The following is a 14964-nucleotide window of genomic DNA, read 5'->3' on the forward strand; positions in this document are numbered from 1 at the left end:
AGCTCCTCTGTCCTGGATCGCCTATGATCCAGGTTCAGTGAAGGTACGCCAATAGTGGTAAGAAGCAGCACTGGACAATGGGCATCAGAAGACCTTATCCAGTTTTCAAGAGCCAGAAAGGACCCTGGAGATCAGAAAGTGCAAGCTCCTTAACTTACAGATGAAGAAACCACAGTCAGTTAGAACAGAGCTTCAGTAAAGCTATAGTTTCACTGGATAATAATTTCATCTTCTAAATTCCATTTCTGTTCCTTTTTTCTTTAAGTTCCTTTTAACTTATTTTGAGAGAGAGAGTGTGCGTGGCCGAGGCAGAGAGAGATGGAGAGAGAGAATCCCAAGCTGGCTCTGCACTGTCAGTGCAGACCGTGATGCAGGGCTTGATCCCAGAAACCCTGAGATCATGACCTGAGCAGAGATAAAGAATCGGATGCTTCACCAAGTGAGCCACCCAGGCGCCTCCCGTTTCGATTCTAAAATTGTGATTAATGATCAGGGAACCAAAGGCAAGCTGAGGGCAAAGCACAAGCTAATACCTCACAACACTTCCCCCCCTCCTCCGCCCCTCTGGTGGGATATGTGTGATATTCTTCAGCCACTCCTGGCTGCCCAAGAACAAAGGGAAGGCAAAAAACATATGGTTACCTGATAGAGATCACAGCCATGCAGGACATGAGTCTCCATCAGTTTATAAATGTCTTAGTAAATTACAAGAAAAAGGCAATCTTATCAATAGCTTAACTTCCAGAAACCTATAGACTCAGTTTCCTGGAGGCCTAACATTCCCCTCCCCTCCATAGTGATATGGGGAACAAAGGCAAGAAGGAAATGGTAAAGTCAAATTTCCTTATAACCTGCACCCCATTGACAAATACTTGAGGTAGGCAGAGTAAAACATTCATTCCTCTAGGAACTCCCTACTGTCTTAATGTTAATGCATTATTAGAGAAAAAACATTAGCTTGACAATAGCTAGGCCTCCAGTATCTTGTGAATCTTCTTTAACATATGAAAGTCCTTTTGGAAACGCCCTTTTTCCTTACCTCCCCCAGCTCCCAGGTATATAATCAGCCACCCCTCACACTTAGAATGCAGCTCTTTCTGCTTCTTCCTGTCCCCATGCTTTAAGAAAATCACCTTTTTGTACCAAAGATATCTCAAGAATTCTTTCTTGGCCATCAGCTCCGGACCCACCCCCCCCAACCACTCCAAAACCACATTAATTAATATGCAATCTAAATTTTGGAGACAGAGTATTCTTCCCACATGGCTAATGCAAACATTTGGATTACCAGAAGTCCCCGACTACAGAAAATTGATAGTGATATGGTGACCATATTTGCCAAATTAAAAATTGATCTGAAATTGATCTTTAAAAAGGGTTTTAAAATTTCTTCTCCTAGTACAAGAAATATCTTGACATGTAGGCATTTCCAGAATGTTTTAATGATGGTGGGTGGGATGGGGAATTGTTCTCAGCCCATTGTTTCTTCTACCTAAACATATCTTCAGACAGTGACACATTCAGGCCAGCAACTATGTGTGTGGCAGCAAATCTTTACTGGGCTACCACTTCAGAGGATGGGAGATTTGGGATGTATGGTGCACATTGTTTTGTTTTGTTTTGTTTTCAATGTTTATTTATTTTTTGAGAGAGAGCAAGCATGAGCAGGGGAAGGGCAGAGAGAGAGGGAGACACAGAATCCGAAGCAGGCTCCAGGCTCTGAGCTGTCAGCACAGAGCCCGACGCGGGGCTTGAACTCACCAACCATGAGATCATGACCTGAGCCAAAGTCAGATGCTTAACTGACTGAGCCACCCAGGTGTCCCTGGTGGTCATTGTTAATAAACATCTATAGAATAATCATGAAAGAAAGATAAGAATGGGATTTTTTTTTTAATGTTTATTTATTTTTGAGAGAGAGAGAGAGAGAGAGAGAATGAGTGGGGTAGGGGCATAGAGAGAGGGGGACAGAGGATCTGAAGCAGGCTTCATGGTGACAGCAGAGAGCCTGATGTAGGGCTTGAATTCATGAACCTTGAGATCACTACCTGAGCTGAAGTCAGATGCTTAACGGACTGAACCACCCAGGTGCCCCAAAACTGGAAATTCTTAAAAGAGTTGGGTTTAAATCAAGGGATTTGATGCAATGTGTGTAGGGAGTCACAGAATTCATCAATTCTAATCAAATAACAGGAAATTGTGAAAGAAATGATGATAAAAGTTCTTTAAGATATTTAAAAATAAAGCAGAGGAGAACCCAGGTGGCTCACTTGGTTAAGCAGCTGACTTCAGCTCAGGTCATGATCTCACAGTTTGTGAGTTCGAGGCCCACGTTGGGCTCTGTGCTGACAGCTCAGAGCTTGGAGCGCACTTCGGATTCTGTGTCTCCCTCTCACGCTGCTCCTCCCCTGCTCATGCTGTGTGTGTCTCTCTCTCTCAAAAGTAAATAAACGTTAAAAAATAGTAATAAAGCAGATACATTAAGGGCAATGTGAAAGAACAAACATGGGCTTGAGAAGTCCCTTTGTGTAAGAAGGCTCAACCCAATAAATTGGCTCAGGATAAATCATTCTAGGAGGCAGACTCAGCTTCCTTCATTGTAGTCTGGAACCTCGGACACAAACCCAATCTGTGCCCTCACTCACTGAGATGTAATTGTGTTTCAATGGATATTTCCACTCCTTGTTTCAACCCTAAATTTGTAATACTGGGAAGGGATATCTCTAAATACAGAATATTAAAGAAATGGATACTGATACCTTGGTGTAACTTAGTTGGTGTTAAGTTGTGTGTATGCAGATAAAGTAATCAGTTTTATAATCATTGTATTTCTTTGGACATGCTCAGTCTATGTTTTAGACATTAGGAGTGTAATTATTCTGAACAGTAATACCATTTAAATATAAAAAGTGACTATTATATTTGTTTGATTTCCTAGCTATACAAGAGCTAAGTGACTTGAAAGATTTCATTTATTTGACTTCTTAGTGTGCCTGGCCAAGTATTTAAAAATTTTTGAGAGAACTGAATATATTAAATTTGAACTATAATATAAAGTCTAAGGAAATTTGATTAATTATATAAGTAGTGTGAGCTATTTAAGGAGGATTGGTTAATGTTAAATTTAGGATGTAATTGAATGCTAAATTTTAGAACAAGTGTAAGTAATTGTTCTTATTTTATACAAAAAAAATTGCCAGATTTATAAATAGAATAGCAACATTTTAAAAATGAATTTTAAAAAACAAAAAAAACCTAGGTTTTAAATATACAGTTTCAATAAGTTACACATTAGTTCTACAAGTCTTAAATTTACAATGAAATGTAATTTAATAAGATGGATATTGATCATAAAAGTGAGGAGAGAGTTGTTCTACTATATCCAATATCCATCCTGTCCTCTGTCTGTGCTAGCTGAATAGTGTTTGTCTGTCTGGGCAGCCATTCACAACACATCTGCTTCTTGCTTTAGACTCCGTTTCAGCTAGGAAAGGCCATGTGCCCGAACCAGAGGCCAGTTCTGAAAAAAAATCTACCCAGAAATTTGTTGGGGGTGTTTTTGAGAAAGCTTTTACTTTCCAAGGAAAGGGGAGATGTGTTTGATGCCAACTTTTTATCCTTTTCTTTCTGCCATGAAGCCAGCTGTGAAGTCTAGCACCTCAGTAGCAATCTTGTGACTATGAGGCAACAAGTATGATGAACGGCCAAGGGAACTCAGGAGGTGTTGATCTTGATATTGTTGAGCCACTGAACCAACCCACAAACTCAACCGCTTCCAGACTCTTATGTGAGAAAATGAATAAATCCTTATTCATTTAAGCCATTATAAATTGGGTGTTTTTTTTTTTAACATCTGCAGCCCAAAGCATCCTTAATTAATCCTCAAGCAACTATAAATAGTCTTTCCTGTGCACAAAAGATCTCCCACTCAGACACTAAAATTTCTCATTTGACAGCCATAAATAACGAAAAAGAACTTGGTCAGGGATGCTTCTGATTTGGATATCAACTTATTTCCAATAAAAACACCGTGCCTTGAGCAAATCTCCTAAATGGATTCAATTATTATTCTTGAGACACATGATAAAATAAAGGAAAAAATCTTGAAGCTACCTCTTCTGCCTTGAGGGTGATGATTCTGGATGTGGGAATCTTTCCTTTGGGCTTTGCCCTTAGTAACTCTTCATAGTTCTTCCTTTCCGCCCCATTTCCATAAAGCATTTGTAGCTTCCAGATGGCTTCCTCCACTGCATCATCCCTGTCCCATGCATCTGCCTCTTCTCTGTCCAGTTCCTCTGTCCTGTGCAGGAGTTTAGTCAAGTTCTTCAGCTCTTCCTTCCACTCCTGCCAAGGGAGAGCAGGGCCAAGCCCCTCAAAACATAGATACAGAAAACCACGACAAAGGGAGGAGGCCATTGTTCTGGGGAGTGGGTGGCAGGAGGAGACTTCATATTCAGGAAATCTAAAATCATTTAATCCAACAAGAGATCATCTAATCCAAACCCCTTGTTTTGTCAGTGAGGAAACCGGGAGCCAAAGAGGGAAATGGCTTGCCCAAAGTCCCATAACAATAGTGACAGGATGCAGGCTAAACCCCCCATCTCGCTCCACTGAGCTTTCTCATTCTGTACTATGTTCTTTCCATTTAACAAAGGCCTAAATTCTATTTACAAAGAATATCACGTTAATCTCTAAATGAGAGGAAGAAAGAAAGAGAGAAAAGGAAGGAAAGAAGAGGGGGAAGGAGGAAAGAGAGGAGGGAGAGAGAGAAAAACAGGAAGGGTAAACAGGAAGGAAGGAAGCAAGGAAGGAAGGAGACACTTACTTGGTCAGAGAGAAGGTGGATTTTGGCCTCGTATTGTTCACAGCAGCCTGAGCTCACTTGTACAATACACGATGTACATATACTTTCTCCAGACACTGGTAGAAACATTGCTTGCTGGATGATGGCATTGATCAGGGAGCTCTTCCCAGCCCCTGTGCTTCCAAATAATCCAATGTAGATTGGGTCCAATGATGGTTTTTCAATCAAGGCAAGTAGCCTGTTTCTAAATTGGTTTTTAAATGTACATTGTCATGGTCAGCAAAGCACAGTGGGAAGAGTATCAAAACAGAACACGAAGGACCTGAGTTCGAATCCTAGGCAAGTCGTACATCTTTTTGAGTCTCCACTATTTTCTTGATCAAAGGAGAATATTAGTCCCTGTTTACTACATAGTTGTCACGAGGATCAAAAAATATTATGCAAAAAGTAAGTACCATTACTTGGAAATGATAATTCTATACAAGCTCTGTAATTCCTATATAGATATGAAGCAATTTTGCTTGTGTCCTGTGGAAATTACATAGTCTGGTTCCTAGATATAAAGTTTGGGCAGAGGTAAAGTATTGCTGAGAGCAACACAGAGTCTTATTGAGCAGGAGATTCAGCCCTGTCACCAATCAAGTCCCTCTAGTCATCTGAGCCTAGCAGTTGAGGGCACAGGCTAAAGTTTCACACAGCCTGGATTGGATTCATGCCCTTTCACTTACCAACAGTGTGATTTTGGTCAATGTCTTCTTGGCTTCTCTAAGCCACAATTTCAGTAAAACTGGGATGATACTAATAGTTCCTGCTTTATAGGGGTATTGGGACAATTAAATGAAATTTGATATATGTACTTAGCAGGTTATCTAGCAACAGTGGCAACCCAGTGAATGTCAACTATCAGTATAAACAATAATAGCCCATAGCTATATAACTTTTTAGCCTCCTTTCCTTAGTTTCTAATTGAAAATTTCCTTTCATTGTTGGAGAAAAGCATCTACAGTAACATAAGGAAAGACATGGAAGGAAGATTTTATGATAGCTGATATCAGACTCACATGAGATACTTGACTCCATTAGGAATGCTGTCATCCAGGAAGACAGAATGAATAAGTTTCTGGTAAGTATTGCTCAAAACCCTTCTGGTCCGTGACTCCAGTTTTTCATCTGGAATCAATAGGGATGTATTACCTGGGATGTACCTGGCAGGGATCAAGTACTAGGTCTCCAAAAGAGGAATGTGCTCAATACGTCAGAGAAAGGGAATAAAAAAGAAATGAAATGAAAAGCCAATTAAATATGAAAGCAAGTTATCTGACACTACAGATACTAGTTCATGGGAGATAGCAATTATTGATTGTGAAGGCCTCTCAAGGAGCTAGCCTGCTCTGAAACTCCTTGTTCCAGAAGTCAGCATAGGCTTTGTCATGGGTTATAGCCCTTCTAGATTCTTCTCTCCTGTGGTCATAAAAAGAAAACTTGCAAGGCCGTCATATTAATACTCACCGAGGCACCAAATCAACCATTTTCACAATCTTTGTTCTAATCAGGAAGAGGTTCTTCTGATAACAACCCTCCTATCCAGAGACTCCTACAGATGAATTGTCAAATTATAGATCTCTGCAGAGACTCTGAAGCCCCCTTTTCTGGATCAGGATGATTTGACTATGTTTCATCCTTCTTTCCAATTTGACCTTCTCTTCCTTTGAGCATTTTAACACATTTGGAAAAGGACAGAGCCACACAAAAACAAGCTCCACAGCAGTTTCATGACACTCACATTCCTTAAGAGCACTTTGTTCCACGGAGGGAAATGCTCGGAACCGCTGGTCTCTATCTGAACGTCTTCTTTTTTTCATTGGCTCTTTAAATAAATCATCGTCAACTAGAAATAAACAGAGATTATATAAAATTAAAGATCCTGGGGCATAGTATACTTGCCTGACCTCTATCAACACACAAACCCAAAGAATCTAAGGAGGCTCCTGCCAGCTCTGTATGCGTAAAGTCATTCCAGAAGCAGGCACCATTGGGCCGTTCCAGTCTGGTCCCTACTTCCCGGAGTCACAGAACTTCGCATCTAGATCTGAAGTGCAGAGTCCAAAATATCTCCCCAGAACATATGTTGACATTAAATGACAGGTTTGGAAACCCTAAGAAGCCAAAATGGCTGGATATTCTTCACTATATGCCAATTGTGTACAGAGAAACCCAAGAGAGGACTAAGTGTGGGGTGAAGAAAGGCCTCTGGGAGGTCGTTTCAAACTGGGAAAGAAATTGATCAGGAGCAGAATGCAGAGGAAAGAATCGGCCACATGACCAGGGCAAACCACTTCTTGACCACCTATGAGATGAGAGGGCTGACAAAAATATACGCAATGTAATAATTCAGGAGGATGTTCTACCAGTGCACGCCCTTCAGAGGTTAAATTTGGGAGAATTTTCCCCCTTCCTCACTGAAAGTCATTAGCAGCTGCTTCCTCACACAAATAAGAATAGAAATCCCCATGAAGCAAAACTTTGTAGTTCTCCCAAGATTTATTCACTTTAATGGGTTTCCTTTGGTTATGAAGTGAAGGGCTGGTAGGGTCCATAATTCTCTGGAAAGGGTACAACCAAAACATTGTGTTCTGGATGAGTCTTAGAAAATACCCCCTGGCAGTATCCACATGGTTAGAAAAGGGCGATAAGTGGGTCTTTGGAGTCAAGGTCATTGGAAATGATCCTAACCCAGCGCTCCTGGGATTGGCTCGTGCCTTGGGAAATGGCCATGAGATGAACCTGAAGAATTGATCCTCAAGAGTCATGGCTCATGGAAGGGTATGAGCCCTTCCAAGCTGAGCATGATATTGGGAGGTCATATTCCCTGAGGAACCACAGAGAAGAAGGCTCACATCAGGACCCAGGAGAGCAACCTGCAAGGTACAGCCTCCACTACTGGGCTCCAGACAGCAGGTCTTCCAGATAGTCCAGCCAGCCCTCCCTCTCTGCTCAGCCTTATGGCTTCCAGAACAAATCCTGCCATGTCCTGGAGCCAGCTCACACCCCATAAAGTATTGCAGACAGCAGAAAGGTGCTGTTTGCCAAACCTGGAATCTCTGCCACCTCATATGCTCATGCAGTGACAGGGTGTTGAAAGAGCTTGTATTTCAGACCCTCTATCTGAGACATTCTAACTTCTTAACTCAGCTCAACTCAAAGATTTCATCATGCCTTAGTTTAAGGACCGCATTAGAATTAAATACCAAGTTGTTGGTTGGAGCTGGAGAAGGAAGAGGCAGAGAAGAAAAGAATATACCACTCAGGCCCTTAGACAAGCTACAGGCTGACGAATACTTTAGTCTGTGCTACAAGAAGGTATCTGTGTGTGGAAAGCAAAAGATGTCGGGCCTTGATCTCAACTTTGTAACTCGGGAAATCTTTTGTGTGAATGATATTTGCACATCTTAGCCACATGTATAAAACAAGGGACATGCCCATGTATCCATGGCCTTCATTTCAATTTTACAGGAACTGGCAAGAAATCTGATAAAAGCTTGAAAGTTTATTCCTCAACTAAAGCAAAGGCTAGGAAGTCAGACAAAACAGCAGGATGTGAAACTTTTTCTTCAATCGCTAAAATGAAAAACCACTTGGAAAGGAGAAAGTAGTCTATCTTGGACTTAGACCATTTAAGGGTAGTATTTCTATTTAAATTGTAACTGGAATGAACTGGCCTGAACTGGCCACATCTCTTCTCATTCCCTGTAACTGCTCAAGCACTCCCTCCCCTTTCCCAGCATTTTACACTGAATCACCCAAGAAAAAGAGCAGTAAGGTTGGGTGGGGGCAAGCCAAAGAAGTAAACCTAGTCTACTGCCGCTGTTACTTCTTGCTGCCACAAGGTGTCACTTTAAAAAACTGATCCCCAGCCACCTAACACAAGATACAGGTTCATTGCTGATCCAGAGGGTTGCCAGAGACTGCCATGGCTCTTCCAAGCTGAACAATTCCACTCTTTCAGCGCTAGCCACCACCCCACTGACCCAGAAACCCTACATTCCTTGCCCCTAAGGGATTTCATTCCCTATGAGTGAGGAAATACATGTGATACATCCTGTTCTCTACACACAGGGGTTACTTTCCTGCATCTTCCTAGGGAAGGCTCTCTCCTTGGCTCCAGGGACCCTACACCAGCCTTCTAGGGAGGGAGGCTGACCTCACTGACTCCAAGGGGATTCACCCTACATCTTCCCTTCTAAGAACAGTGCCTGAAATGATTCCAGGGGCCTTACCTTGCCCATTCAGAGAGAGGCTACCCTCTGAAAATCCAAGATGGCTTTCTCAAACCTCCCTTTAAAAGGGGAGAGGTATTCAAATTTAATTGCTGGTGAGATAATCCACTACATCATGAATAGGCTATTTAATTCTTGAAATAGTTTATATTCATTCACTATTAAACTGTGTCATGAGAAAGCAGCTTCTGAATAAAGAGGAAGGAACAATGACTACAGTTAAATACTCGCAACCCATTTGCCCTTGATTATATAGTGGTAAATAGAAAGTATGCACTCCATCAGGGGATATTGTAGGGATGTTACCTGGGTGTGGTCCCTGACTCACAAAATCTTCAGTTTCTTCCATTTCCTGTTATGCAAATGCCTGCTTTTGTCCACTCAGGAGAACCAGCCTAAAAATATATACAAAGTACAAAGATGGGGGTGACAATTACAGCAGAAATTATAAATACATAAAGCAAAATAACAACAACATGTAAATCTGCTTATGCTTTGTTTCCCCAACTAGATTCCAAGCTGTTAAAGTGCAATGGCGATTCCAACTTATCTTTGAATTCCTCACAATGCCTCATATACTACATGTTGCTTTAAACATGACAAAAACCAATGTTTGACCATTGGTTTTCTTTTTTCTAATTTTTTAATGTTTATTTACTTTTGAGAGAGAGAGAGCAAGCAGGGAAGGGGCAGAGAGAGGGAGACACAGAATCCAAAGCAGGCTCCAGGTTCTGAGCTGTCAGCACAGAGCCCAACGCAGGGCTCGAGCTCATGAACTATGAGATCATGACCTGAGCCAAAGTCGGACTCTTAATTGACTAAACCACCCAGGCGCCCCTGACCATTGGTTTTCAATAATAGTTGTATGTATAGAACTTTAAAATGATATTATCTGAGATCTTTAGTTAACAATAAACTCTAAAGTAACAATAAACCTCTAGTGATCAGAACCATAAAGGTGAAATTATATGGCTTTGCTGCTTTGGGTGCAGTATTAGTGGCCCAATCAGGTTCAGTTATGCTTAGTCCCAGCAGATCTCAGCAAGAATCTGGAAGATGGATGGAATATTCCATATTTCTAGGGTTCCCCGGAGTTGCTTTGGGAACTACTGAGTGGGGAAGGAGAGATGCAATAACTAGGTTCTCTGAGTCTTTCTTGCTACCCCACTCCAATTCAAGGAGGAAGACCCCCACCCCCCCCCCCCCACCCCAGCTCATGGCCAATATGCAGTGCCATAGGTTAGGGCATCTGCAAGGGTTGGGGGGTTGGGGGAGGAGAGGCACATCCAAAAGGAGAAATGTCAAATCCAACCTGTCTCCAGTCCATAGGTAGACAAATTGGGCGTGGAGGGAGAATGGGACCCATAGAGGCTCAGAACAGAGGACACTGGGTAATGATATGCTACCCTGGAGTTTCTTTGTCTCCACACACAGAGGAGAATTTGAGCAACACAGTTGGGGAGAGCCCCAAAGTGCTTCCTCTCCTTACCTGATGTTGCTGTTTGGATCACTCAGCCATGTACTTCAAAAGCAGAGAGTCACTGGCCCTTCTGAGAAATGCAAAATCCCACCTGATCTGTCAACTGCCACTAAACCCATAGGCTGTTAGAGAGATTATGCCTCATTTACATATTAACTCCAAATGAAAATCACAGCTCCTCAGTCAAAACAGCCTCTTATTCTTAGTTTGGCTGGTGGATATTAACTGGCCAAATGGTTTCTGTACTTGGTGGGTATTGGCTGGATGTGGTGTGAATCCCTACTGTGTGCAAGGTCCTGAGCCTTAGGCAGAGTTCCTCATCTCTTCATTCCTTATCTTGATGCTCCCTCTCAGATCACCCCAAACTCCTTACAGTTCTCCAAGACAGGGCGCCCTATTCCATACATTTTAGCATAGGCTGTTCTCTCTATGTGGGGTAGTCTTCTGCTCTTCTTCTCGGCGAATTCCTACTCTTTAAGATCCTGTTTTATCATTTTCTCTGTGAAACTGTGTCCTGATTCCCAAATCTTTCCCTTCTTGTGTCACCACTGCTCCAAGCACATCTCTGTTACCATGCTTCCTTGTCCCTTTTTCCTTCCTGAACCATGAGCTATCTGAGGTCATACCTACATTTGTTTCAATGTTGCATTTCTATCAGGAAGTGCAATGACTGACAACAATTGGTGAATGAATGAATAAATAAAATAATGGATGGGAAGCTCCTGATGAGATTCTAAACCAAAGGATGTTTAAAAACCAAATCAGTTTTTATTAAGTTTTTGTTTAAACCATGTTAGTTTTTTATATAATTGGAATCCTGGTTTAAGAAATAAAGGGGAGATTGGGAAGAAAAGGACAACATCAACAGGGAAGTTAACTTCATAGGAACCACGAAAGCTGAACTTGAAGAAGGAATGACACAGGCAAAGGCAGAAGATGGGGAGAAGACCTCATAGTGGTCTTCAAATACATTACCTTAGAGGTGCATATAAAATTCATTAGAAAGTAATGACTTTTCTGCCACTAAATGTGTCTGAACCTATACCGGAATGACCACTTAATAATGGCATTAGACTAGATGAGCTTGAAGGCCTCTTCAAATCCCAGATCCTATATTCTTACTTGAAGTGCTCACCAGCAAAGCTGGCAGTGGAAGTCCTCTATGAGGTCACAAAAATTCACGAGAGCTGCAAGCGGTTCCTGGTTTGTAGTGCTGAGTTGGAAATGCCAAACCACATAAAGATCTAGGTGAGAGAGGAAAGCAAAGGGTAGATGAGCTATAATGTGTGTAAGTATATGGCAATGCCTATCAATAACTTTATTTTTGTTTACTTTTTTTTTTTTTTTTGGTGTTCATTTATTTTTGAAGGAGAGAGAGACAGAGCGTGAGAGGGGGTATGGTAGAGACAGAGAGGGAGACACAGAATCCGAAGCAGGCACCGGGCCCTGAGCTATCAGCACACAGCCCCACACGGGGCTCAAACTCACAAACTATGAGATCATGACCTGAGCCAAAGTCGGACACTTAACCGACTGAGCCACCCAGGCGCCCCAACATTTTTTTTAAATAGACTCTATACCCAATGTGGAACTCAAACTCACAACCCAGAGATCAAGAGTCGCATGCCCTACTGACCGAGCCAGCCAGGCACCCCCCATCAATAACTTTAGATACAGAGCTAGGAATAACCCCTAAGAAAGAGATCTGTTGTTTCCTGAAATCAGCAGCTCAATGAGCCACAGTCACATAAAACATTAGGCACTGTATCATAGAGATCACTGAAAACAAAACAAAATGTGTGCTCCTATCAATAGACAAATGCACTGTAGATCTCCATGGTAACTTGTGTTCTGGTAGCCAAAATCCAGGAAGAAATAGTGGAGTCAGATGAAGTCCAAAAGGACTAAGAAGTTGATAAGTGTTACTACCATACGAACAGTGAGAATAAGGCCCTTCAAACTGAGACAGCAGTAGATTTAGAAGAGAAGCAGACATGTTCACCAAATCCTGGGCACTGGTTTTGGCTGCCATTGGGGTCACAGGAACTTCAGTTCATCTAACGTCATTTATTAAGTCAACTGTACACAATGGCCAACAAGGGCCGTTAGCATGTTAACTATCTGGGTTCGGGCTGGGCTTAGCTGCACACAGTGGGGACACACCAAACCATGAGCCTCCCATGCAGGAGCATCTATGGTACATGAGTAATCTGTGATTCCTATCTGAAATTTGGAGAAATTGAAAATTATCTGAGGTGTGCTTGTGATTCCTTCTGCCAGTGTTCAAAGATTGGCAGAAAGGGACCATTTAATCAGCAAACTAAGACACAGGAAAATGGAAGGAGATAATTAACAGCAGGACTGAGAAAGTAGAATGAAGGAAACAGCAGGCACTTAAAAAGGAAAGCTTATAAACAAATATATCAGTGAATAGAGGAGTAGTGTGGTACAGACACTCCGTACATAGTCACTGAGCTAAACTAAATGATGGTACGAAGGGCCATAAACTGCAAATCAGGTGTGGAAAGTACAGTGCTGGCTTTGCCACCAGTCAAAAGAGCTGTAAGACTTCAGAAAAGTTATTTTATCACCCTGGGGCTTAGTTTTACCACCTATAAATGAGAGTTGAACAAGTCCTTAAACCATGAATATTCTCTTAGTTGGATGCCAAAAGGAATAAAGTTCTTATTTTAAAATGTCACCTGCCATTGACACCAAGACCATACCAATGATTAGGGCTCCTATGTAATCAAAAGTAGCACAAGGAAGGTGTCTCTAATTTCAGGTTCATTTCACTTTCAGGAGCCAATGACCCATGGGTGCATAGTCCTTCCTCAGATTATGTAGGGATCCACTTTACCCCAAGGAAGGGCAGTAATGGTGGTTGTATTTTGTGAAAATTTGGCTTCTGTGGAGAAGCAATAGAAAGGAGTCCAAATTTATTGCTCACACAGGCGAGGTATTCACCTGTGGTTTATTTCACTTGTATTTCAACTACGCGGTTAGCACTTAAGTTTTGCTTTTAGTACGTATTTACATTCATGTGCACTGAGCCTAAGAATAGCATCTTTTAAATGAGACTCTGCATATTTAGCTAGATATGGGAAGGTTGCACAGAATGCATTTCCTGTTAAGTAATTATGATTTTTGACAGTTATTTTTGCTTCTTCCACTCCTCCTTTCTTCTGTTTGTACTTGCTTAATGTCTTTTTTTCTTAAAGAAACCTAACAGAGGTGACAGAAATGTAACAGTTATTCCTGTACTAGAACAGCTTCATATAGTGTAATTAAATAAAGAATGCTCCTAAGCCCCTTATTGTAGAGATATGGACACTGAGGCCCAGAGGGGGGAAGGAACTTGTCCAAGGTTGGAGTGACTCCAAGATCAGTGTTCTCGTCCTCCCACCAAGCAGCCTCTCATAGACACTATTTAAATAAAGCCTCTGGAGCTTAAGAGTGGAGGGAAGGGTGCTCACAAATGAGGGGCTCCTTCAAATACATGACAAAAGCATTTTGGGAATGAAAGCTGTAGAGTAGGACTGAGAGTAGCTACTTGATAAAAATGTACTTAGGACTCAAACTGAAGGTACTGCCTGAACATTGTTCAATGCCTTCAGAAGTAAAACAAGACTGTGTGTGTGTGTGTGTGTGTGTGTGTGTGTGTGTGTGTGTGTGTGTGACAGAGAGAGAGAGAGAGAGAGAGAGAGAGATACTGAGTAGTACACTTTCACTGCATTCCTTCTGTGTCTAATGCAGAATTGAATGTGTTTAAGAATTGCAAACATCCTGTTCTCTTCCCCTAGCTCTTTTCCTTCAGTCAGAATCTCATCTCACCCTACCTTGCTTCACATCATTAACCTTTCCTACATGATTCTTGTTTTCCTTTTATTTCTGTCTGTCCCCCACCCCCACCCCCCAAGGGAGCTCTAACGGGAAAGAAAAAATCAAAATGCTTAACCTAGCAAACTCCCTTTATGGGGTATTATTATCATCAACTGGTTTATTCCCTACTTTTACTGAATGTGGGAAGGGCTTGGTACATAGTAAGCACTGACTAAATATTTGTTGAATGAATGAAGTGTATTTTTTAAGTGTATCTTAGGTGGTAAGATTAATAATAGCAGCAATTACATTCATTCATACATCTATTCAAATAATTGCTGAGTGTCTATTACGTGCCATGCACTGTTCTGGGTGCTGGTAATACATCAGGGAACAAAATGGGGAGGGTGTTTGCACACACAGGGCTTACATTCCAAAATGTAATGGACATTACTCCGGATTTGGAGTCAGAATGCCTGAATTTGGGGATCACACTCCAGGGCTTCAATGTAACACTGATCAAATCACCTACCCCTCTTAGAAAATTAGAATATAAAGATACCTGTATCAGGAGTTCACTG

The 14964-nt window shown here is 41.7% G+C and overlaps 1 protein-coding gene across 6 annotated transcripts in view; it reads right to left on the reverse strand.

The window, feature by feature from the left end:
- NUGGC (nuclear GTPase, germinal center associated) overlaps positions 1-14964 on the reverse strand; it is a 55850-nt gene that overhangs the window by 35725 nt on the left and 5161 nt on the right. For 3 of the 6 annotated variants that reach the window (XM_043564846.1, XM_043564854.1, XM_043564887.1), the window contains exons 2-7: positions 11684-11805; positions 9388-9476; positions 6588-6692; positions 5866-5974; positions 4826-5048; positions 4114-4344 (exon numbers count right to left, since the gene is read on the reverse strand). In XM_043564846.1, coding sequence (XP_043420781.1) covers positions 4114-4344; positions 4826-5048; positions 5866-5974; positions 6588-6692; positions 9388-9430 — 711 coding nt within the window. In that variant the 5' untranslated portion in view covers positions 9431-9476; positions 11684-11805. Of the gene's footprint in view, positions 1-4113; positions 4345-4825; positions 5049-5865; positions 5975-6587; positions 6693-9387; positions 9477-10570; positions 10686-11683; positions 11806-14964 lie in introns of those variants that run through there. The other 3 variants (XM_043564859.1, XM_043564879.1, XM_043564868.1) reach the window with 3 other exon arrangements.

The sequence above is a fragment of the Prionailurus bengalensis genome, chromosome B1 (genome assembly GCF_016509475.1).
Source record: "Prionailurus bengalensis isolate Pbe53 chromosome B1, Fcat_Pben_1.1_paternal_pri, whole genome shotgun sequence".
Taxonomy (NCBI): domain Eukaryota; kingdom Metazoa; phylum Chordata; class Mammalia; order Carnivora; family Felidae; genus Prionailurus; species Prionailurus bengalensis.